Source organism: Zootoca vivipara, chromosome 15 (genome assembly GCF_965207765.1).
Source record: "Zootoca vivipara chromosome 15, rZooViv2.hap1.1, whole genome shotgun sequence".
NCBI classification, from domain to species: domain Eukaryota; kingdom Metazoa; phylum Chordata; class Lepidosauria; order Squamata; family Lacertidae; genus Zootoca; species Zootoca vivipara.
In genome coordinates, this window is record NC_142598.1 from 2527195 (window position 1) to 2552699 (window position 25505).

The 25505-nt window shown below is 49.7% G+C and overlaps 1 protein-coding gene across 3 annotated transcripts in view; it reads right to left on the reverse strand.

Moving 5' to 3' along the window:
* Positions 1–25505, reverse strand: part of IQSEC2 (IQ motif and Sec7 domain ArfGEF 2) — a 175772-nt gene that overhangs the window by 84303 nt on the left and 65964 nt on the right. Inside the window, exon 1 of one of the 3 annotated variants that reach the window (XM_088658800.1) lies at positions 16647–16898. The exons of 1 other annotated variant lie outside the window; for it this stretch is intronic. In XM_088658800.1, coding sequence (XP_088514926.1) covers positions 16647–16812 — 166 coding nt within the window. In that variant the 5' untranslated portion in view covers positions 16813–16898. Of the gene's footprint in view, positions 1–16646; positions 16899–25505 lie in introns of those variants that run through there. One more of the 3 variants, XM_060269215.2, reaches the window with a different exon arrangement.

The window sequence follows — 25505 nt, forward strand, 5'->3', positions numbered from 1 at the left end:
GTAGGGGGACCCCTAGAGGCCAGTGCAAGAACTGCATTTAGAGTTGAGGGGCGCAGCAAAGGTTGTTTGGAAATGCTCTTCCCCGTGGGGGTGGTGAAAAAGCAGAAAAGGGGGGGTAATATTTAAGGCTTATGCGTCTGCATAGAAAAATGTGTAAACTGAGATTGGAGCAAAAGGTTAGGGGAGGTTAGGGATATTTGGCAGAGTCCGTTCCAGAGACAAGACCGGGGGGGGGGGAGCAGTCTCCCCATTATGTGGCAGTAAAAGTGTACAGTGTAGACTCAGCAGGAAACCAGAGCCAAGAGTGCCTGTCTGATGCAGCAGTTGTAAAATTTGCTTTTTACAATTTTACAATTTTAAAAGGTAATGTGTGAAGAGATTGGAAGACCACCACAGCCACGATGCAAGGACACACTGCAGAAAGTGAAATTATGAGTTCAGAACCTGTTCCACCCCCCAAGTAAATGAGCACCTCCTTGGGTGAAGTGTGGTCAGGATTGGTGCCTGAACCATGTTTCTTATAGACCAAACAACCAACGACAAATACTAAACATCAGAATACAGGACCAATGGCTCATCCAGTCCTGCATCCTCTTCTTATGCTGGCCAACTAGATGCATGTGGGAAACGAGCCCCAGGGCAACTCTCCCTTCCTGTGGTTTCCAGCAACTGATATTCAGAAGCATCTCTGCCTCCAGAGGCTAGTAGCCATTGACAGCCTTATCCTCCTCCATGCATTTGCCCAATCCTCTTTTAAAGCCATCCAAGTTGGTGGTCACAACTGCCTCCTCTGGGAGGAAGCCCCTTGTCACAGCCAACTCCTTCACAAATCAGCAGGGGTGCTAGCTTTCTGAAACAGCCCTGCTCCAGTGCCTTTTATGCCAGCCAGCCATAAATAGTAAGTGAAACTTTCCCCGCCTCCTTCCCCCTACCATGAAAAGTCTCACCAGCTTAACTTCTGCCTGCCAGCTGCAGTTAGAGGCAGAGGAGAAGGGGCACTGTAGAAATTGGCAACTCAGCCATGTCTGGATTTAGGAAGCAAAGCAACCATGGCCACTGGCGGGAGTGTTGGCAGTAGGCAGCGTATCCTCTTCTCTTTCTTTTTTTTAAGCAATGTTACAACAAAATGGCAGAAGCAAGTTTGAGTGATAAAAGGAGATCTAAAGCCAAGATATGGAAAGTAGAGATTAGCTAAACCAAAACTTAAGAGGGTTAAAGATGACCAGAAAGGTGGGGGGAGCTAGAGTGAAACTGGGTTGCCACCTCTGTATCAGCCAGGCTCCTGTGCCTTTAACCGGAGAGAAATGTAGGAAGTCCCCTGGTATGTTTTTGCCTAACAGGCAGCTGTTTAAGACAGGGCCAGTTGCAGAAATGTTGGCAATCTGGGAGTTCAAAAAGCCAATTCAAAGCTCAAAACCAAAGTCTGGAAAGGTGAGGGAGTGTCACTGACACAAAAACAGAGGTCAAAGCAACCCCCCTCTTGTGGGGGAAGGTGGTTGATGGTCAAGTTCAAATGGAGAAGTACTTTTGTTGCTGTTGTTTACGGCTTCTGCTCTTGTTGCAAATAAATTTTAAAAAGTGACATTCCCCCCCCCATCGCTTTCTCCCCCACCCTTTGTCATGGAGATGACAAATACTTCCCCTGATAAATTTCTGTATGCTGGGCTGATTATTAAGGGCACAGGAGCTAGTACGAAAGCTCGCACAACCCAGGAACCAAAACATCAAAAGACAAAAGGATGCAAAGAGCAAGAGAACAGAGACTACGAAAGACCAAACTCAGAGATGATAAATGAGATGAACCTGCCTGGTTCAGAGCTGAGTAAAGGCAGGAACTGTTTGCCATGAAGACCCTCCTTTGATCTATGCAGGAGGGGAAGGGTGTCTCTGGAACGGCCTCTGAGCCCATCCCCAGGGTGCCAAGGGGGGCAAGGTTTGAAGCTGGTGTAGTGAGGTCTCAGGGTCCAGGTTAGAAGTGCAAGACGTGGAGGGGGGGATGGTGGCACCCCCTCCAGGTTACCTAGAGGAGGGGCTGCTGCACTCAGAGGCAGGGCAACAAAACTGGTGGACGTCCTCAGCCTCGTCATCATCCCTAGAAAATGGGAAGGGGACAGACAGACAGATAGACAGACAGACAGAGAAGGATTATAATCCTGCAGACAAAGCCTCCATTGCCAGGGAGGGGGGCAGCAGGGTGATGACTGGAGTGGAGATGGCGATGTGATGCATCTTTCTAGCTGGAATGCAAGCAGGGAAACTTAACAAACCTTTGGCTTTTCATTTCTCCCCACAACCCATTTAAAGATTGCTAAGCCAAAAACCAATTTCTTTAACAGAATTCTCCAAATCACAAAAGAGAAGGCACCTACAAATTTTCCATCATTCTTCATCCTCCAAATGGTGTTCTACTACAACTGTCATCATCCCTGGCCACTGACTAAACTGGCTGCTGACTCCAGGTCACATCCTGGAACTTTGCATTGTACCTTTAATGCAACAGAGGAAATGGGGGGGAGGGTGAACACAGCTGTGTTCCCCCCCCCTCAGTTCTCTTGCCTCCCCCCCATACTGCAATGAACCTAGACTCCAAATATGTGACACAGGACAGGAAGAGGAACTGGTTGCCTTGCTTAAGGGTACAGCATGGACTTCTGGGTTGCAGCCTGACAACCCAAAATAAATCCTCCTTTAACTACGGTATCCTGCCTGCCAACTTAATTCCACTTTTCTCTTACACGATTCATTCAACTACTACTGCACCATCACACTTTGTTTACAGAATAGATCAGTGTCTTATTAATATTCATTATCATCCATCCATCCATCCATTTATTCATTCTCTCCTATCCCCACTCCTCTCATTCTGTTCACAAGAGCAAAGGCAAGCACTCCTGAGTGCTTCCACAGGGTTATTTCTGGGCATCAGGGCACAGATCAGGCAGCCATTTATTTTTTCCTCCTAGCAGCACAAGAAACAGAAATCCAGCAGGTGAATTTTTTATTGGCAGGCAGATGCAATGATGGGGGAAAGCTTCACCTAATGAATGCCAGACAACTGTTAAATACACAGGAGCCCCTGCCAGAAAAATAGAGCTGGTGACTCTGTTCTGCACTATTCTTTCAGTACTGTTCTTTTAAAATTTTGTGTAAGACATTCTACTCAGAAAGTGAACAGAAAGTGAGTTTTGAATCATATTCAAAACTCCACTACACAACCTTGTATGGTCAAGTCAAGGCAAATGACATTCCAGAGTTACCATGCCCTGGATTTTCCTCATAATTTCTTTGCAATTTTTGTTCCAAAATAGTAGCTGGAGCCAAATCAAGACAAAGGTTTGTGAATGCTCATAATGCTTGACTGTTACTTGGATACATGAACTCTGTGGAAACTGATCCCATGATTCTGTCTGCACCAAATATTACCATGTCCAACGTGTCACCTTATACCAATTGGTTATGGCTTAGGGACAAACAATGGACAGAAGTCTCAACCTTTACTCCACAATCCTGTGACAGACAAGACATTTAATAGCACCCCAGAGTCTCCCTGCACTGCAGCTCCCATAATCCCCTGTGTTATATATAAGTGTCTGTTCATAAAACGAAGGCTAAATGAATGGTAATTTAACTTGAAGGTTAAGATGAGAAAAGAGCTTACAAAGCAGGATCAGCCCAAGCCACTTTGGCGTTGGAGCTGCCCCCACTCGCCCCTGGGCATTCTCGTCCCCATACTGACATGGGAGCAATCTTTGCACACTTTCCTGCCCAAGGGCTCAGCAGCCCTTAATGGAATTCATATAAGCATATGCAGCTACCATACCGAGTCAGACCACTGGGTCCATCCAGCTCAGTGTGATCTTCTCCAATTTGCAGTGGCTTGCCAGTTCTTTCAAGCCTTGCAACTTGAGATTGTCCAACTGGAGATGACAGGGTCTGAACCAGAGAACTTCTGCCCATGCTCTTACTGCTGAAGCACCCAACCCACTTTGCCTCTCAGTAGGTCTGGTTCAACTCTCTATTCCTAAACCAAGGATGGGGAACCTGTCATGGGCGTACCCAGCATGGGGCAGGAGGGGGGAGCTGCCCCCCCTAGAAGCAGGGCAGCTGGAGAGGACAGGCAGGGACGCTGCCTGCTGTGCTCCGCCTCAGCTTGCTTGGCTGAAGCAAAAGACAGCAGCGGCAGCGAAGCTGCCTCCGTTGAAAAAAAACCTGGACCTGGACCTGGGCTAACTTCAGCCCACACTCCTTCAAGTCACAGCGAGCACAGCACAGAAAGAACTGCCCCACAATGCTCTGCGGCACCTCATTTGCATACATGCCTTGTTTTAGTCACCGCTGGCATGAAAGCAGCGGGCAAGGCAGGAGTGCAAGCACGGGTGGCTCTGTGTGCTGCCTTGCAAATGGCCCCCTTTCCTCTGGGTGGCGTGGATGTTGACCATGCCTCCCTGGGGGGGGGTCCTGGCCACATCATTGCCAGCTAGCCAATCGGGTGGCTGGGGGGCGTGGCTGGTGTGCCCCCCTAGCTTTGATCCTGGGTACGCCCATGGAACCTGTGGCCCTCCAGATGCACTTGGACTCCATCAGTCCCAGCCAGCCTGGCTAATGGTCAAGGAGTTGCAGTCCATCTGGAGACCCACAGGTTCGTCTATGAGAATGCTATCCTCTGTCCACCCTAAATTATTATTTCCTCTCTAGAAAGCAAAGAGCTCTGGGATACCTTCTGTGTAGCAGAAATGGAATACATAAAGCCATATACATATCTGAACTGCACATGATTAAGCCAACTGCCTAAAAAATGCAGAAGCAATTAGCACTGCCTTGCCCACGTGAACACAAGCGAAATGAATTGTACAGTTGTGTTTGGCTATTGTAATTCATGTCCAGTACTGAATTTTTTACTTACTTTCCTGTACACCTGGAGTGGTTTACCTGTGGCCTTCTAGAAGTTGTTGACCTCGAGCTCCCATCAGCCTCAGCTAGCATAGCCAGTAAACAGAAATGACGGGAGCTGTATCCTAGCAACATCTAGAGGGCCACAGGGTCTCCATCACAAAACTTACAATCATGACCATATTTACACATGACGTTAGGGTAGTTTTCACAAAACTTTTTTTGCCCCAAAACAAGCACCACTGCCTTTCCTGAGGTAGACTATCTTGCAAAGAAACATGAAAAGTTGCTGAAATTATGGGAATTGTTACTAATCATCTGTGTCATTAAGTTTCTCTATCTTAGCTCATACTGGGGAGGTGAAGCACTATGAACAAGGACCAAATATGTGTATTATGTTCAAACCAGCCTACAGCTTAGACCAGCTCTGCACAAAGTATGACTGAATGTGGACCACTTGGCATACATTGGGGCCCAAAAGACATTGTTTAGAGTCTCATAAGGATTATCAACCATAGTGGGATATATGTAATAATAATAATAATAATAATAAATTTGTACCCTGCCTATCTGACTGGGCTGCCCCAGCCACTCTGGGTGCTTTCCAACATATATAAAAACATAATAAAACATTAAAGATTAAAAAGCTTCACTATACAGGGCTGCCTTCAGATGTCTTCAAAAGGTTGTATAATTAATTATCTCCTTGACATCTGGTGGGAGGTTGTTCCACAGGGCAGGCACCACTACCGAGAAGGCCCTTTGCCTTGTTCCCTGTAACTTCACTTCCTGCAGAGCGGGCACTGCCAGAAGGCCCTCGGAGCTGGATCTCAGTGTCTGCGCTGAACAATGGGGGTGGAGATGCTTTTTCAAGTACGGTATATAGGACTGAGGCCGTTTAGGGGTTTAAAGGTCAGCACAACACTTTGAATTGTGCTTGGAAACGTACTGGGAGCCAATGTAGGTCTTTCAGACTAGTGTTATGTGGTCTCGGCGGTCACTCCCAGTCACCAGTCTAGCTGCCGCATTCTGGATTAGTTGTAGTTTCCAGGCCACCTTCAAAGGTAGCCCCACATAGAGCGCATTGCAGTAGTCCAAGCGAGAGATAACTAGAGCATGCACCACTCTGGAGAGACAGTCAGCGGGCAGGTAGGGACTCAGCCTGCGTACCAGATGGAGCTGGTAGACAGCTGCCCTGGACACAGAATTGACCTGCACCTCCATGGACAGCTGTGAGTCCAAAATGGCTCCCAGGCTGCGCACCTGGTCCTTCAGGGGCACAGTGACCCCATTCAGGACCAGGGAGTCCTCCACACCTGCCTGTCTTCTGTCCACCCAAAACAGTACTTCTGTCTTGTCAGGATTCAACCTCAATCTGTTAGCCGCCATCCATCCTCCAACCACCTCCAGGCACTCACACAGGTCGTTCACCGCCTTCACTGGTTCCAATTTAAAAGAGATGTAGAGCTCTCATTAAAGTCTGTGGTGCGCCACAAACTCTGCAGGTCTGGCCGATATATGCAGAGTCCGTCACAACCACTCGTTAGACAGAAAGCTGTCTGTTTCTATTCCTCCATTAATTTTGCTTGCCCAGCTATTGTATAATTAACAGTTGTATGATAAGCAGAAATTCAGCAAGTGAAGAAAGCTGGATCTCTCCTTTGTCACATGGCTGTTAAGAGCACAGGCTGTGTGTGTAAAGAGCAGGACATGGGTCTTCTTCACCATTAAAGTTACGTGGAAAAGGCAGCTTTCCTATCAGAGAAGAGGCGACCCTTGTACCCATCACAGTTGTGTAGGAAAGGCAATTTCAGCCCCTGCTGAAATCCTGTCTTCTAAAGAACTGTGATAGTTGTAGGAGCCCTGTCCGACCCAGGTGGCGCTGTGGGTTAAACCACCAAGCCTAGGGCTTGCTGATCAGAAGGTCGGCGGTTCGAATCCCTGTGACGGGGTGAGCTCCCTTTGCTCGGTCCCAGCTCCTGCCAACCTAGCAGTTCGAAAGCACGTCAAAATGCAAGTAGATAAATAGGAACCGTTACAGCGGGAAGGTAAACGGTGTTTCCATGTGCTGCTCTGGTTTGCCAGAAGCAGCTTTGTCATGCTGGCCACATGACCTGGAAGCTGTACGCAGGCTCCCTCGGCCAATAATGCGAGATGAGCACGCAACCCCAGAGTCGGTCACGACTGGACCTAATGGTCAGGGTCCTTTACCTTTTATGGCTATTTGCTACAGAGGGATTGTTATGAATGTAGGAAGTAGACTGCACATGCATACACAAAATGTCATAATGCTGTCAATTTCTTTTCTGGCAGGGAACCTCTGCTTTTCACAGCAGTCTAGCAGGTAGGCACTAAGTAGGTGAAACATTCCCCCATCTTCCCAGCTCCCTACTTATCTCTTTGTGGTTGCAGTCTCAACTCCAGGATTTAGCAGGTGACATTTCTCATGGCATGGCACAGAGATCAACATTCCCACCTGCCATGCTAATTGCTGCAGATCAAGCCATGGTTAAAGGTACAGCAAGAAGGGGGACAGTTCAAAAGCTGGCCTTCTCTTCTTATCTCCATACAAGGAAAAGCTACATCTACTTAATGTCTGTAGATCAAACTGCTGTTGAAGATCAGCAAAAGAAAAAAAGACAGACAGAGAGACAGCAGCTCTGGGCAGGCTTGCTGAAACTCCTCAATACACTTGCTAAGGACCCTTTCATTTTATGATCACTCATTTGCACATTCAGTCTTGCTCACACAGCTTCTGTCTGACATACTTGCTCTAGTCTAGGCTCTTGCAAGCCAGTGGCGTGCGAACACTTGCATGCATCCACACACACAGTCTCTGCATGAGCTTAAGTCCCCTTGTCAAAACTAGCCCCAGAGCACAAAATGGGCCCACACCTCCAGTTTCTTTATCTCCATGGCATAAACAGAGATGAGAGTGTCCTTATTTTGTAACCTTAGGCTGCAGTGTGGTGTGAGGGAGAAGGGAGTTTGAGTTAAAATGTTAACGGGGATCAGCAGGGTCTAGGGTGGAGTGAGCTGCGGCATGGGTTAAGGCAGTGTTTCTCAAACTTGGGTCGTCAGCTGTTGTTGAACTACAACTTCTACCATCCCTGACCACTGGTCCTGCTTGCTAGGGATGATGGGAGTTGTAGTCCAACAACAGCTGGGAACCCAAGTTTGAGAAACACAGGTAAGGCAAATGCAAAGGAATGTTGCAAGCATGGAGGAAATGAAATCCAGTATTTCCTTTTATGGGGACAAAAGCCCCACAGGCTCACAAGGCCAACACCAGTGGTCTTGTTGGGCGCCTGCTAACTCCCTGTGGGCCTACGGCCAACCTCCAGAGCCCCCTCTGCAGAAGAGAGGAACTACCAAAGGAATCTCACCCAAGGACCTGCCAAACCCTTCACCACAGCTGAAGTAACTATCTACAGGTGAGAGCAGTACTCCCAGAATCTTGGCTCTTTTCCCACTTGGTGACCAGAATATTCTGCTATTGCTGGGGGAAGACCCCAGAAATCCAGCCCATTCCCCCCTGGTGTTAAGAACAAAGGAAGCTGCCTTGCACTGAGCAACAGCATTGGCCCATCAAGCTTAGGATTGTCTAAAGTGGCCAGGAGTGACCCTTCAGGGGGTTGGCTTTTCCAGCCCTACCTGGAGATGCCAGGGTCTGCCTAGGGAGCTACAGGCAACCCAACCCTCAGGTCTGTCATGGGAACCAGGAAGTCTAGGAGATGCTGGATTTTGTGGATAAGCGTAGCATGTTGAGACATGGGAATGGCTTGGAGTGAGCAAGTTGCGGGTTGTGGGTGTGAGTGGCTTACCTGCAGCCTGTGTGCCTGGCAGGGGAAGCTAGCTGCGAGTGGAGAAGCGACTGAGCAGAACAGCAGTACTGGTGCAGAGTGGGACACGTGGACGACCTATAGAAGGCAGCAGAGAGACGGAGCAACAGAGAGAGAGAGAGAGAGAGAGAGAGAGAGAGAGAGGAAGGGAGATGTGTGGACACAGATGGAAGGGATGTGCCAGAAGGAGTGGGTGGATGGATGGGCAGAGAGAGGGGAAGGAAGAGAAGAAAAAACACAAAGTCAAGAAAAAGAAGGACAGCACTGAACAAACAGAAAAAAACATAGCAACACCCCCTGGCCAAACGAAGAGACTCAGCCACACACTGGGCCATGGAAAGAAGGGGGGAGGGGGTAAGAGAAAGAGAAAAAGCAGCAGTTCCCTGGGGACAAGGAGTAGAGGCCACAGGAGCTACAGGAGCAGGAAGAGATAGGCAGCAGAACACTTGGCGGGTCACAGAATTGAGGGCCGCCTGGCATGAAGGAGCAAGAAAGCACTTGGGTGGGGAGGTATTCAGGGACCAAGGACACAAAAGCTACAGTAGGTGAAACAGAAAAAGCAGGGAACTAGCCTAGAGAGAGCCAAGAATGCTGACAACGAGCTGAGGTACTCGTTCCTCAGGAGGAGTGGAGCAGAGGGATCCTGGTCAGAAGTGCAGGGCACCAGGGCTGAGGGTGAAATACTTTAAATCAGCTGTGAACACACATGGAGTGATGTTTCGAAGGGGTCCTTCACCCTCCAGGAAAACTGATGCGCAGGTCTTTGGTTGACTACAGCTGCAAGTGCAACTTGGCATGGAACTCTCTTGGCGGCCTTGGGGGTCTCTGTCAATCCCACGCCCCTCTGAGCCAGCAGCCAGCCCCTTCCTCTGAGATGACAGCTGCAGGAGGGGAAGCTTCTGGGGCAAAAGTAAGTCTCACTTGAAAGACTCCGAAGGTGGGCACTTGGAGGTGTACCTGATGGGAGGGAGGGAAGACTGGAGAGTATGTACAGGTTGGTAAGCATGCACACTGAACTGCCTGGGTCACATAAGGTCAGAAGGAAGGATCTGCTAGGGAAGCTGCACAGGAGGAGCAGGCTGCAGAGTTCAGACCCAGAGGGATCAGGATGAAAGCAGCAAGTTTCTGCCTATCCCAACCACCCAACCCTTTGCGAGTCCACATTTCTTCCTATAACCCCTCCCCCTCCCCTGAAAAGCCCTGTTGTTTTCTCATCAAAACATGAAGGAGGCAACCAACTTGGAGAAAGGGGTGGAGATTAACACCCCCACCCCATATGAGGAAGCAGATAAAGGAGAACCGTTGGAAGGGAAGGGAAGCTGCCCCAGAGCTCAAGGCGGGTCCATTTTAACATTTTAACATGTTTTGTGCTGTTTCATCCTAAGCAAGACTTTGCCTCGTATCCTGTTTTCAGCCCCAGATTTCAGTCCTGGAATATCTGCTTAATTGTCTAAAAGCCGCTTCCTGGGCTCTCTACTGCATTCCAATGCAACCCCTCCCCTCCAAAACTTGGGATTCCAGAGTGGGTATGATTAAGCATGTAAAAGGGTGGGTGATCAGGATAGCTTTGATTCTCAGTGGCTCCCACTAAAGTCCCCAGATACAAAATAAAAGGGTATTGTTATGTACTGAGCTGAATCCTAGAACAATAGGATTCAGAATCAGCGGGAGCTACCCAATCCAACTCCAGGTGGAAGTGAATCCGCAACCTGATTGGCCTGCTGGAGCAGCCAATCAGGCGGCTGGCAGAAGTGAATCTGCTACCTGATTGGCCTGTAGGAGCAGCCAATCAGGCTGCAGGCAGAAGTCAATCCACAATATAATTGGCCCACAGGTGTAGCCCTGAAGTAGCCAATCACGCAAGGCCCATTGTGTAAATAATGTATATAAGCAGATGGTTTTGGGAAAAGAGCCATTCGTCTTCTCTTCTCCTCCTTGATGACTATGAGCTGAATAAAGAGCATGAAATTCACTCTCGACTCCGAGTATATTTCACTGGCGACGAGGATGGGATCCCGCTGAGCTGACCGCCACCACGCACTGCACCGCAGCACCGCCACCTGCTGCACCGCTGCATCGCACCGTGCATCCAGGCTTCAGCTCCAGGACCCAAGGAACCCAGAATGGCAACCGACAGCAGCTTCTCGCCATTCAAACCAGCATCAGGAGACTGGGAAGGGTACGCCGCCCGTTTCAACTTCCTCCTGCAAGCGAAAGAAGTCACCAACGATGCCATGAAGAGGGCGACATTCTTCAGCGTCTGTGGAGAGGAGACGTTTGAAATCGCCCGGGCTCTCCTTGCACCTAGAGATGTCGCTACCGTCTCTTACAAAACAATAATGGAACGGCTGAAGGAGCACTTTTCACCACAGCCCTCGGTGGTAGCTTGCCGAAATGCCTTCTACGCAAAGCGGCAAGCCCCAGGGGAAACCATAACTGGGTTTGTGACCTCCCTCCGCCAAGCCGCCCGGTTATGCAACTTCTCAGAGTTGGAGAACATGCTTCGTGACCGCCTCGTCGGTGGCCTGAGGGACGAGATGTTGCAACGACGCCTCTACGCAAAAAAAGACCTCACGTTCCAGATTGCTCTGGAGGAAGCCCTGGCAACCGAAGCCGCCGAGAGGTCAACGCAAGAGGCACGACCGGCCCCGCCATCCCAACCGAGGGTCTACCACGAAGACCTCACCGACGAATCCGAATCTGACAGGGAGGAAGTACACCGAGTACAGCGGCGCACTCAAGCAGCACACACACCACAGCAGCCTCGACGAGAAGGAGGGAACTGTGCAAGCTGCGGGGAGAACCACGAGAGGAGGACCTGTCGTTTCCGCAACGCAGAGTGCAGGCAGTGCAGAAAATTGGGACACATCGCCCGGGTGTGTCGGGCTCGACTCACCCATCGACAAGCATCAGATGACCGACCCAGGAGCCCCAGGTCACACGGCACCATGCACCAAGGCAACTCGACGGAGATCACGGACTACCAGGTATTCCAGTTGCCCCATCCCAGCACAGAGAAAATTTATATAGAGGTACAGATAGAGGGAGCCCCATGCCGCATGGAGCTGGACACGGGTTCAACTCTATCCATAATCTCGGCCCGAACATTAAGGGAACTGTGCCCTAATGGGGGTCCCAAACTAAGGCCGGCCCCATTCACCCTCCGGGACTTCCAGAAACGTAAGGTCCCTACAATGGGGGTGGGGACCTTCAGGGTGCAATATCGAGGGCGAAAGCAACAATTGGACTTGCTGGTAGTTAAGGGCCCCTACGTTAGCTTACTGGGACTGGCATGGTTTGGACCTCTGGGGCTAGCCGTTACCGGGGTGAACCGCACTAGCTTACAAGTGGACGTGGACGCCATATGCAAAGAGTTTCCAGGGGTTTTCGATGGGGCATTGGGACGATATACAGGACCCCCCATTGCCCTACAGCTAGACCCCGCTGTACGACCCATCAGGCACAAGGCCCGCCGGGTCCCGTTCGCCCTGAAACCCCGCATAGACGAGGAATTGGACCGGCTCGTGGAGCAAGGAGTGCTGGAGCCGGTGCCCAACGCCCCCTGGGAAACTCCAATTGTCACACCCGTCAAGCCTAACGGTTCGGTCCGCATCTGTGCAGACTACAAATGCACCATAAACAAGGCTCTCACGGCCCATGCATACCCAGTGCCAGTGGTCAGCCATGTCCTCGCCACCCTGGCTGGGTCAAAAATCTTTGGCAAACTGGACTTGGCCCAAGCGTATCAACAGTTGCCTGTGGACGAAGCCACAGCAGAGGCTCAGACGATTGTGACGCACAGAGGGGCATTCAGAGTAAAGCGGCTGCAATTTGGCGTTAGCGTGGCACCAGGCATATTCCAGAATCTAATGGACTCTCTCCTTAAAGGGATTCCTGGCGTCACCCCCTTCTTCGATGATGTACTGATCGCCGGGCCCACACCAGAGGAATTTGAGGACCGCCTCCGCTCCGTCCTGCACCGTTTCCAGACGGCGGGCCTCAAGGTGAAGCGGGAAAAGTGTTTACTGGGAGTGCCGCAGGTGGACTTTCTGGGATTTAAGGTGGATGCAGAAGGGGTCCATCCAACCGGTGACAAGGTACGGGCCATTTGTGAGGCCCCAGCGCCCAAGAGCAAGCCCGAACTTCAGTCATTCTTGGGACTATTGAACTTTTACCATGCCTTCCTTCCCCATAAGGCAGCGGTAGCGGAGCCCCTACACAGACTCCTAGATAAAAGGGCCCCTTGGGTGTGGGGCCAGCGACAAAGGGCCGCATTCCAGGCAGTCAAGGACTTGCTCGTCTCGAACTCGGTCTTGGCACACTTCGACGAGAGGCTGCCAGTGGTGCTGGCATGCGACGCCTCTCCCTATGGCATCGGCGCTGTCCTGGGACACCAACTCCCGGATGGAAGAGAGGTGCCGGTGGCATACTTCTCCCAGACGCTTGCTGCAGCCGAACGAAACTACTCACAGATTGACAAGGAGGGTCTGGCAATCGTGAAGGGCGTAAAAAAATTCCATGATTTCTTGTACGGGCGGCCCTTTACCATAGTGACTGACCACAAGCCGTTGCTTGGCCTGTTTGCCCCCGAGAAGCAGACCCCCCAAGTGTTGTCTCCACGTGTCCTCAGGTGGTCAATTTTCCTTGCCGGCTACCAGTATGCACTAATCCACCGCCCTGGGAAGGCGATGGGCCACGCAGACGCACTCAGCAGGCTACCACTACCAGAAACAGGCCCCGACCCAGCGCCTGCGCAAGAGGTTATGACCCTGGAGCTGCTTCCCGACCGACCCATTCAGGCACAAGAAGTTGCGCACCATTCCACAAAAGATAGGGTCATCTCCCGGGTCCTGGACTGGGTGTGGCGAGGATGGCCCAGCAGCAGCCCCGGGCCAGAATTCGCTGGCTACACAAACCGCAAACATGAACTGTCGGCCCACAAGGGGTGCCTGTTATGGGGAAGCAGGGTCGTTGTTCCCCAGCCCCTCCGCAAAAGGGTCCTCACAGCCCTACACGAGACACACCCAGGGGTAGTGAGGATGAAGGCCCTTGCCAGGAGTTATGTGTGGTGGCCGGGGATTGACAGAGAGATAGAGGCCTGGGTCCAACACTGCCAGACCTGCCAAGAATCCCGCCCGGATCCCCCAAGGGCCCCAGTCCAGCCCTGGGAGTCCGCCCGACATCCATGGTCACGCTTGCACGTGGACTTCGCTGGCCCCTTCCAGGGAAAAACATTCTTCATAGTGGTGGATTCCTACACCAAATGGCTGGAGGTCGCACTGGTACCGTCCACTTCTACGGCGGCAGCCATCCGGGTACTACGTAAGCTGTTTGCAACCCACGGGCTCCCTGACACCCTCGTCTCGGACAATGGAACCGCATTCACGTCAGAGGAGTTCCAGACCTTCACAGCGCAGAACGCCATCCGCCACATCCGCCCAGCACCATTCCACCCTGCCACCAATGGCCAAGCGGAGCGCATGGTGCGGACCACCAAGGACAGCCTCCGCCGCATAACACAAGGGGACTGGGAATACCGCCTTGCCGCATTTCTTCTAGCACAGCACAGCACCCCAAGCACAACGACGGGCCGGAGCCCAGCTGAACTACTCATGGGCCGGCGCCTTGCAACTAGACTGGACCGACTTCACCCCGACAGAGCTCAGGATGAGGTAGTGGAGGGGAAAGGCAGGAACCCCCGGACATTTGTGGCCCAGGACCCAGTGTATGCAAAGAATTTTGGGGCAGGCCCAGCATGGGTACCCGCCACAGTCACCAAGGTGACCGGTCCCGTGTCGTACGAGGTACTAACGGAAGGGGGCCAATGTTGGCGCCGCCACTGCGACCAGCTACGGCGACGATTCCCAGGAGGAACCCGGGAGGAGAGCGGGACAGAGGGGTCCCAAGGGGACAGCAGGGCAGTGAGGCCTGTAGAGCGAGAGGGGTGGGCAGGGGAAGCAGAAGCAGTAGGCACAGAGGGGCGCCCCGAGGCTGGAAGGACACCGGAACCAGAGTCACAACCTAGTGGTTCAGTGGCGCCAGACCAGACAGCCCCGGCACAGCCAGCAGCCTCGGAACACGAGCCAGAACCAGAACCCCTGACCAAGGAACACCCCAGGCCACAACGCACACGGAGGCGGCCAGCAGACCTTGGGGACTACGAATGCAACTTCCCGGGCAGGACTGGAACTTAGAGGGGAGGGGTGTTATGTACTGAGCTGAATCCTAGAACAATAGGATTCAGAATCAGCGGGAGCTACCCAATCCAACTCCAGGTGGAAGTGAATCCGCAACCTGATTGGCCTGCTGGAGCAGCCAATCAGGCGGCTGGCAGAAGTGAATCTGCTACCTGATTGGCCTGTAGGAGCAGCCAATCAGGCTGCAGGCAGAAGTCAATCCACAATATAATTGGCCCACAGGTGTAGCCCTGAAGTAGCCAATCACGCAAGGCCCATTGTGTAAATAATGTATATAAGCAGATGGTTTTGGGAAAAGAGCCATTCGTCTTCTCTTCTCCTCCTTGATGACTATGAGCTGAATAAAGAGCATGAAATTCACTCTTGACTCCGAGTATATTTCAGGTATGCAACTGGCAACGGCCGTGAGCAGAAGGCACAGCTACCCCTTTCCCCAACACACCTTTACTTTCTCACAGATAAGAAACGGCTGCTCTTGGGGCCTATAGGAAATGCTGCCACAGGATGCAAAAGTTACTCCACCCTGATCCTGGAAGGAAGACGCAGTCCAACTTCCACGCCTCCCTCTTTGGAGCAGGCAGGCTTTGACCCTCCTATTGAGACATCTAAATGAGTGGCTTGCCAAGGCAAAATTGTAGTCAAACAAACACCAGCAGCCCATGCTATGCCACTGCTCCTGCTGCTTGCAAACAAAAACTCGAAAGGATGGCTCTTCAGTTCTTTGTCCCCAGCTGCTGCTGCTGCACAAAACCAGTGCCTGCTCCTGCTCAAATCCTGCTCAAGTCACTTTCTTTCCCAACCAGTCTTCTCTTTTTTTCCCTTTCTACCACTACGGTACTTCCTCCACAGGCACAGAGTTAAGAACACCCGGGACAAACAACATAAATAAGTTTCGCTTCCTGTGTACATATTTTGCTGCACATTATAAAACAATGAAGAACTCAAGTGAGGGAATGAGAAGGATGGGGAAATAGGTGGTGGGGTAGTGCTGTACATGGCTCTCAACAGGAATTCAAAAATTCTGTGCTTGAGACCTTAAAAAAAAAGCCTTGCCATGGGACACTTGAATCAGCCATGAATAAGAAAGAGAGAGGGGTTGCAATTCCAGCAGGCCATGCCAACACCCCCCATCTTGATGAAAACTTAGCACACAGCCCCAGAAGAGAAAGTCGTCCCTTAGCAGAATTCCCTGCAAGAGGGCTGCCTGCAATAGGTGTGATCCTCCCCAGCTAACTGCCTTGAGACAGAGGTTTAGAAGTTGATTAATAAAGTAATTGCATCATCATCATTATTATTCCTGCCTTGCTTTCCTGTTTTCTGTTTGGGGTTTGAAAGAGTTCCATGGGTCCGCCCTTTCCCCGCTCCCAGGTTCTCCATTGCGGTGGCAGCGGGGTGGGGGTGGGGGAATGGTTCATTCATGGGGGTAAGAAGCGCCACGACTCCTGGCCTAGAGATAAGGAAATGTACCAAGCCACCACATCACGCATGCTTGGGAGCTGTCCCCTGCCAGCCCCCCGGAAAGTGACAGGCCCCCAAGCAGCCTCGCCCTTCTTCTGCCTCCCCGCCCCGCTCCTTTCTCTTGGCAGTCACGTCCCCATTTTGCAGGTATTCCGTGGCAGAATCCCAAACCCAGGCGCCTTCTCCACGCCCCTTGGCCCCACGAGCCCCGCGGCACTTCCACCTGGAGGGGCAGCCGCCCCACGAGAGCTCCACTCACAGATCGCGCTCCATCTCCGCCTCTTTCTCTCCTCTTCCTGCAAACTTCTCTCCTTCCATGCGCAACACACCCACTTATTCCAGCAGGTGGGGGCGGTGAACCCCCCCCCCCGGCTTGAAGCAAGGCGTCGCTCTTCCTTTTCTCCCCCTCCGTCAGCTGATCGCATTCAACGGAAATCCAGGGCTGGGCATGGGGGAGGGTGAAGGGAGAGCATTGGAGTTAACATGTTAAATGCTGGTTTTTTGCTCGCAAGATCTTTGAGAGCTGATGTTGAGCTGGTGAAGGCGGAGGGGGGGCCGTTGATGAGAGTGGGAAGAGATGCAAAGATCCAGACGGCGGTGCCCTCTCTGAAAGAACTATTCAGTCTCATTAGACCATTTTAGAAAGTCATTTTCAGCCTATATCAAATTTGTTTTAGATGAACAGACATATTAAAAGAGCAAAGTACATAAAATAATACAAGAAGTGGAGTGCTTGACCCAGCAGCAAATCGCTACAATTTAGCAAAACAGCAGGAGAAACCAAACAAGAATGAAAGGACTTAGATTACAGTACCTGCTATTTCCCTGCCCCCATTGCAATGGGCATAGGAGCCAACTCCTAGGGGCCAAGGGGTGTTTGCCCCCCCCCCTACAATATTTGAGGGGGCTGTGCCCTCCCAAAGTTGATGACCGCATCATGTGATCAGTTAGGCAGGGCTGGGCTTACCTGCCCCCTCCAAATATTTTGTTCAAGTTGGCACCCTGGCAATGGGTGTTAATGAATGCAGCCATAGCCCATCAAACAGTCCAAACATTCCTGTACATTCCCAGCTTACAGTGATTCATACGGTGGCCATCTATATACATATATAAAAATGTAGAGAGTCCATGTTTGTTGAGCCACGGCATTCTCCCAAACCGCTTGCCCAATCACCGTCAAACTTGGCCACAACGTCACATGGGTATACGCGGGTGTTTCCACGCACATGTCACACCAGGAAAACCAGATAAAACCCACTAAACTCAGAGGGCCGGGGAAGCTGTGAAATTCAAGAGAGATTCCGCAACAGTGCCCTCTAGCGACGCCTACACTGGTAACACACCTAGAAAACATTCACTCCCCACTGTACCTCGGCTCAACTACTGTATACAGACTAGGCGGCTTTCAAGACTAAGCCGAATGGAGCAGGTGGGGGCTTACCTGGGTGGGGGTGGGGCGGGGGGAAGGCATAGCTGCCAAGTTATCCCTTTTTTACAGGGATTTTCCCTTATGCTGAATAGGCTTCCTCGAGAGAAAAGCGAAAACTTGGCAGCTATGGGGGAAGGGGGCCGAATAAGTCATGGGTCAGGACAAGGTGGCCCCGATCACAGGGATGAGCTGGAGGTGGGGGGAAGAGGGGGCAGGATAGGTAATGGGTCGGAACAGGGGGGGGGCTCACAGGGATACACCTGTTTAAACATAACACGTGTAAAACAGGGGGACTCTGAGGGTCGGGGGGGTATGAAGGGGGACTCCGAGCCTCCGTTTAACAGACTAAGGCACAGCAACGCGTGCCAGGGCCAGAAATGCCCCCAAATACATCAACTGACACATGCCACTTGTTTGTCAGTTTCTCTCTATCACTGTTTGAACTTGCTCAGAAAACCTATCCACAACCTGTGGTGGGAAGGGAACCAAGAAAGGCACAGAAATAAGAACTCACCACTATCAACACAAAAATCTGGCTTGCTTGATCCACAGAAATAAACAAGAGAACTTTTTGCAGTATGCAGATGCGCAAATTTAGTGTGCAAATTTAGTGACTAGATTTAGTGACTGTTAAAGGTACAGGAGCAGAGGCAGGTTGAAAAGCTGGCAACCCTACCCCTCATCAGTTAAAACTTATTCCTATTCCAGAAAGATTGGGGGGGGGGAGTAGTATAGGCCAGTGGTGTAGTGGAATCAGAATGGGGGACAGAGTGCAGCTCCATGACTTTTAAGAGTAGGAAGATGATCTGTCTGAGCACCAAAGTATCAAACCCTTCTTTTCTGGAAAGTGAATGAGGTGATAAGGAGGCTTTCAAGTGTGTTTGTTTTTTATTTAACAGATGAGAATAGAGGAAGTCAAAGAATGAGGGAGGAAATCTAGCAGAGGCCAATGCTACTTTCATTTCCTTTCGTAATTAAAAGCTAAAGATTGCATTTCAGCTGGCTGAAGAATTTTTCCTAATGCCCAAAATGTTTTACAAGCTAAACCTCAGCTGCCTGCTCTCTGTGCCTCTTCTTGGAGGCATGGCTATGAGGGCTGTCATATTGAGTTCCTCCACTTAATAATTTACCATCCTAGCTCTCATCCTAGCTCTCCACTATTATCCAATCTAGATAAACTTAAGAACAGGATTCGCCTTTGCTAGATTCTTTGCAAGTATCGACAACACCAATTGCTTAGTGCACATGGCATAACTAATGACAAGTAACATACTCCTCCCCCCCCCCGCCCATGTGATCTGAGAGTTATATCATTCCCTCCCGCTTAACTGTTATTTTTACCTGATACATCTACTCTGTTGTTTTGTTTACAAGGACCAAAGTCGTAAATAGGCAGATCTATGTACTGTACTGTATGCGCATGCACACATACACAGTATCCAACCATCCCACCCACTCAGGAATAAGATTTCCCAATCCTATCCATTGTAAGAGGCGGAGGTTTTGCCTTACTAGCTTGTATCATGCCACTCATAGTAAAATATGGGGGTCTATTTTGGTCAGCTGGAAAAATCCCAATTACATCTCAAAATGTTTGAATGTACACCACTTATTCAGTTCCAAATATTTTAACAGTGGTTCTCCAAGGGTGTGGCGCATCATATATATTTTTCCCAATAAACTTTATTAAGATTCGAATTAAAACATACATCAAATTTAAATCATACTAAATAAATATAACACAATACTGTTAATATATACAACTTTCCACTATAAATTCCAAATCACATATCACGTATAGCATATCAATCTCTTCAATTTGTGACTTCCCCTTGTCTGTACCTCGGTTACCTCAGTTTCTTTCTAGATACTGCTTCCCTTTACATGCTATGTCCACCTTTCTTTTCCTCATCATATTATTCTGGCAGGAGCAGATGGTAAGTGTGGTGGGAAGATTCAAGGACAATCAATATTATATTTTGGGAATGATTCATGTTCTTATGTAGCTGCATTGTTAACACTTTCTGGATGTCCCATGATCATACAGTCATACCTTGGTTTGCGACCGCAATCCATTCCGCGGAGCTGGCCGCTCCCCAAATCGGTCGCTCCCCGATGCATACTTCTGTGCATGCACGAAGCGTCAATAGAGTGCTTCTGCACACGCACATGTGCAGATCGCTTCTGCGCATCCGAGCACCACGGAACCCGGATGTAAACACTTCCGGGTCCACAGCGGTCGGAAACCGAAGCGGTCGCAAACGGAGGCGGTCGCAAACCGAGGTATGACAGTATTATAAAATAGTATTATAAAATAAAAAAACACTGCTAGTTGTTGTTTCTTTATGTTTTCCAATGTACTTCTTGTCAATAAAAAATCAGTGTGGCACAAACAATTTTTTAATCTGGCCCAGAGAAAAAAAGTTTGAGAACTACTGATCTAGGGCATGCAATTAGAAAGTATGTGTATTTGTTCTATGTACAGTTAAACCTCGCGACCGCCACGGACCTGGAAGTGTTTACATCCGGGTTCCGCAGCGATGGATGTGCAGATGAGATCTGCACAGCACGCGCGTGTGCAGAAGCGCTCTATTGGCGATTCGCGCACACGCAAAAATGTGCCCTCGGGGAACAACCACTTCGGCGAGCGACTGCCTCCGTGGAACGGATTGCAGTCGCAAACCAAGGTACCACTGTACATGTACAAACAGGGCCGCCTCTACAGCCAGGCTGGGTCCACCCACCAGGGGGGTCGCCACGCAGCTGCGCCTGCCCGCCCGCACTGAGCCCGGCCGCCCGTCACGCTGGAAAACGGGGCAGCGGGGGTCAGCGGAGGGGTCCGTTGCACCACGGCACCAAAGGTGCTTAAGACGGCCCTGTGTACAAAGCTGCTTCCTGGCTCATAGGGAAGAATTTGTGTCTTGATTACTATCACTTTCAATCTCTTTTGTCAGGGTATTACAGACTACAGAGCAATGACAGCTCACTTGGCATTTTCATACCATGAATTCACTGAGCACAACTTGAACATACCTGGTGGGTTTTTTGCCTCTACGTTGGAGGTTAGGGGATGGAAGGAGGATGTTTGAGAAATTCTGTCTACATGAATTCCAATACAAACTAATCTGATCTGCATGTCCCAAATAAATGCACAGATCAGGACATATCATATTGGTTTGAATATAAGCCGCACCTGCAAAATTCAAGGTGGGAGGAAGAAAAAAGGACAATACCCGAATATAAGCCGCTCCCTTAAAATTGGGTTACAGGCTGAAAATCACTGAGGTTGGTAGAATTGTAACTCTGAGCCAATTTAAGCCTTTGATCTTGCAAGCCTGCAAAAGTTACCGTACAAATACAATTGCTAAAATCACAAATTTCTATTCAATTGTTACAATTCCACAGGCACTCACACCCATAAATGGCAAATGAACAGTCTCAAGTTCGCAATTCGGCAAAAACTTTTTTTGTTCCGTTTTACCATATGTCTGTTTCAGCAGCAATATCATAAAATCCAATTTTTGTAAGGTAGCGAATTTAAGCTGTACTTTACTTTTTCACAGTTGGAATTTGGGGGAAAAGTGAGGCTTATATTCAAGCCAATACGCTAGTCTTCTGACCTAGTTCACAGTTCAAAAACATATACAAATATGTATTTAAAAAACTGAGTGAAATGCTACAAACCACATATATTATTTTCCTAGGAATGGAAGAAAGATATAGAGCAGTCTTTGTCAATCCAGTGCCCTCCCATTGTTTGTTTGACTACAATTCCTACCAGCACAGAAACACCCCATGATGGTGTGTTGGCTAGAGCTGATGGAAATTGTAGTCCAACAACATCTTGGAGAGCACCAGATTGGCGAGGGCGGCTGTAGAGGTAGTGAGGACCCCTAAGTGTATACCCACTTTGAGAAGGAAGTGGTGTTTTGTCCTTTGCACTGGGAGGCAGGATTCTCGGTCTCCTCGTCTCTGTTTAGGAATGCTCAGTGCCCTTTGATCCCAAAGGGGGGAAAGCAAATGACCACCTTGCTTCATTCAACACAGTGTTCACATCCTTTGAGGGAAATCCTTCGGCTAACAGGAGAATAAGCACTAGAGGGCAGTGTTTACTGCACAGAAACACCCCATCCACTACCAGTAGACTCTTCCAGTTCACATTTCCTTGGCTTCACCTAGGCAGCTGCAGCATTGGGCCACTTCTGCCTTGGAGTTCCTCTAGTTCTAACCCCAGCGGCACTCTGTATACTCTTGAAAGTACTCACTACTTTATCTAACCCAGGGCTGAGCATCAACACTGAGGCAAGTCCCAGGGATAAGCCCTCAGTCCGCTTTAAGTGTGAACTCTGGTCACTCATTCCACAAGGGCTGGCTCTCCTTATGTCAAAGACAGGGAACCTGTGCCCTTCAGATGTCGTGAGACACCAACTCCCACCAACCCCAGGCAGCATGCCCAATTGTCAGGGGTGATGGAGTGCAGCTGAAGGCCATAGTTTCCCCAACCCTGAAATAGGTAAGCCAAGGGCTCAACCAGGCAGAAGCAGAGCCAGACTAAGTATGCAGGTGGGGAGCACATTCATGCAGCTGTTCTGGGAATATAATACTTTGATTCACTTTTCCTCCGCTTCCACAAATGCAAGCAACGATTTTTTTCCAGAGAACAAGTCCTTCTACTTGGCATAGCTACAGTCACAAGACACACACCCCTTGCAAGCATAAAATGGTTGTACTGCCACTGTGGTGGGAGGGGCACATACAAACAGGTGCTTGCCTAAAGCTGCCTTCTTGGTGACAGAATTGCAGAAGTGAGATTTGAACAGGGGACTTTGGGACTTGCACCTCACAGTTTTGGTCATCACATCATCTCTTATTTGTCTCCTGACCTTCTCCTGGCTCAAACCTTGGCTTCTTCCCCATGCACAGGGATTGCATCACATGTATGCTTTATGCAGCACCCAGCATGCCACTGGCACCCATAAATGCCCAGCAAATGCTCAGTAGGAGCAAGGGAAGGTGTTATCTCAATGCTGATTTATTTACAAAGGTAGTCAGACTATAGCAACAAGAGATACTGTACATTTACAGAGCAATGCCAGGCATATTGCTCAGAAGTAAGCCCTGTTGTGTTCAGTGGGGCCTACCACTCTCAAATAAGTGTGTTTAGGGTTAAAGCTTTAAGGCCATTTAGATCAATAGACTGAAGCCTGGCTTATTCAGGGTTGGACTCTTGGTGCTTTCAGACAGGTCTTTACTGTGGGATCAGTGGTCCTCTTGCATACAAGGGTTTTTGTTGTTGCTTTTGTGCACCCACATAATGCTGCTGGCACCAAAATGCCAGCCTGTATTTCTTCCAAGTGTTGCTAACATCCTGTTGCCCTCTGTGTAGCATTCATCTTGGTTTATGTGAACAGAGGCTGCTCTGCAGTTGTCATCACTCCCCCCCCCCAGGTAACACCACAGATCAGGACATGCCACCAGCACCAATAGTCCATTCCATTTCCCATGTCTGTCGCATTTAAATACACTTATGCAAAGTATTAAGGTGATACGTTCATTAACATAAGAATGTTAACACAGACACACTATAATTACATTTGCCTCCTGCCCTTCCTAAATTCTAAATTTAGCCTCACAACAATCTCCCAGAGGAGACACATGCTCATTAATACGCCAGAAGCAGGTACAGAAAAGTTATGTGTGCCCTGAAGAGACAGACACACCTCCCTCCTCACTCCATCTGCACCTATCCGAAGATGTAGTTATGTGGATCTGAGGCACTAAAAAAAGAATGCTGTGGACTCTGCAATACCAGATCAGGATTTGCAGTCTTAGTTTTTACAAGATGCCCTACGATTATTGATCTGCTTGAGTGTATCATTATTTTATAAATAGAAGCAGAGTTGTCAGCCCCTAGTCCTGCAGGCTGCTCCCTTTAATAATTGCAGCATCACACAGAGATATTTGTTAGCTGCTTCGTCTTCTTTTACTGCAGCAGTGGGGTGAGAGAATCCACCTCTCCCCGCAATGCAGCTCTTAAAAGCATAGGAGCTCAATTTGGAGCAGCATCTGGCAACCTTAATTATGAGAGTCACGGTAGCAGAGAGCCAGCTGGCACAGCTTCAGTGCCCTAGCAAGACTTTACAATTGGGTTACAGGTTTCAATATGCTGAAGCCAGCAGGAGCCATATGGTCTGGTCGACTGTGTACCACAGGTTTGTCCTCCATTATGTTGGAAATGAGCCCAGACCCTTGGAGTGGCTCTTTTGAGGGACTGAGGCAACATTGGCTCTAAAAGATCCTGAACAACACTAGGGATTGTCACAGAGCCATTGGCTGCAGGAGCATCCAGATGGTTTCAGAGGTGTGTGTGGAGGTTGACAGTAGTCAAGGGCGCAGAGCCAACCCTTCCTCAAGTTGCTAAGACCAGGAAATACATATTTTGAAAGTCTACTAGAAACAGAACACAGTGAAGACTGACCCAAAAAACCAAACACAATTGATGTCACTTGTTTGGCAAGAGTGGCAGGGTTGCCTGCAATGCACAAGCAACTACTGGTATATACAGAAAAGTAAAAAACCAAAAGTGAGCTACTGAAATGAATCCCTGCTCCTCCACCGGCCACAAAAATATAGCCTAATATTTAAACACACACACAAACACAAAACACCTCTTGATCTGCTTTTGGTAATTCTCATGCCTGGAAAAACCTCTATAGGAAGCAAGAAATTTCCAGGGTGCCCTTTCTGCATTTCTCGGTGTCCAGGTGCACCAGAGAATGACAGGATTCCTGAAACTTCTAGACTTGGGTAGGATGGAGGTAACTCCCGCACCACAGATGTACAGTTGGGGAATGTGCATCTTCTGCCACCACCAGCCAAAATTAAAAAGAAAGCTCTGGTGTTTTTTTTCAAAAAAGTGTGAAATATTGGTACAAGCATAGGGTGCAGGAGACTGGTTATTTGTTTATTTATTCACTACACTTATTCCCCACCTTTCTCCAAAGTAGTCAGGGTCATGGACAAAGGTCTCTCCCCTCCCGTCTAATTTTCATCTCACAACAACCCTGTGAGACAGGTAAGGCCAAGAGAAAGTGATAAGCTTGAAGTCACCCAGTGAGTGTCATGACTGGAGTAGGTATTTGCAGACCCTAGTCCAACCCTCTACTTTGTTTTCAACCTTTTTGAGTCCATGGCTCCCTTGACCAACCACATTCTTTCTGCAGCACCCTTGTGGGGCTCAGGAGCCCAGTTATGTCACCCCTTGCCTAGAGAGCCAGCAGCCCCTCAACACTTTTTGTGAGAGTCCTCCGGGCAGCTGCAGCTGCTGCCCCCGGTCTCTGAACTTTCCTCCCCCTGCTGCCCAAAGAGAGGTGCCTCCTCACACTGCCCCATAGGGGCCTGGGAAGAGGATGCCGCCAGCCTTAGTGGCCCAATGGAGACTGGCCAAAAGGGAATGTGAGGCCACCACGTTACATTGGGAGGCAGCAGTGTTTCACAATTTAGGTAAAAATGAGGTATAAGCAGAGGGGTTCAGAGAAGGAACAAGAAAGTGGGGCCACCAGAAAGTGAGGTGATGTTGTTTTGTATACTAACATCAAACTCATTCACAAGAACATAAGAAGAGCGCTCCTGGATCAGGCCAATGGCCCATTATAGGCCAGCATCCTGTTCTCAGTGGCCAACCAGATG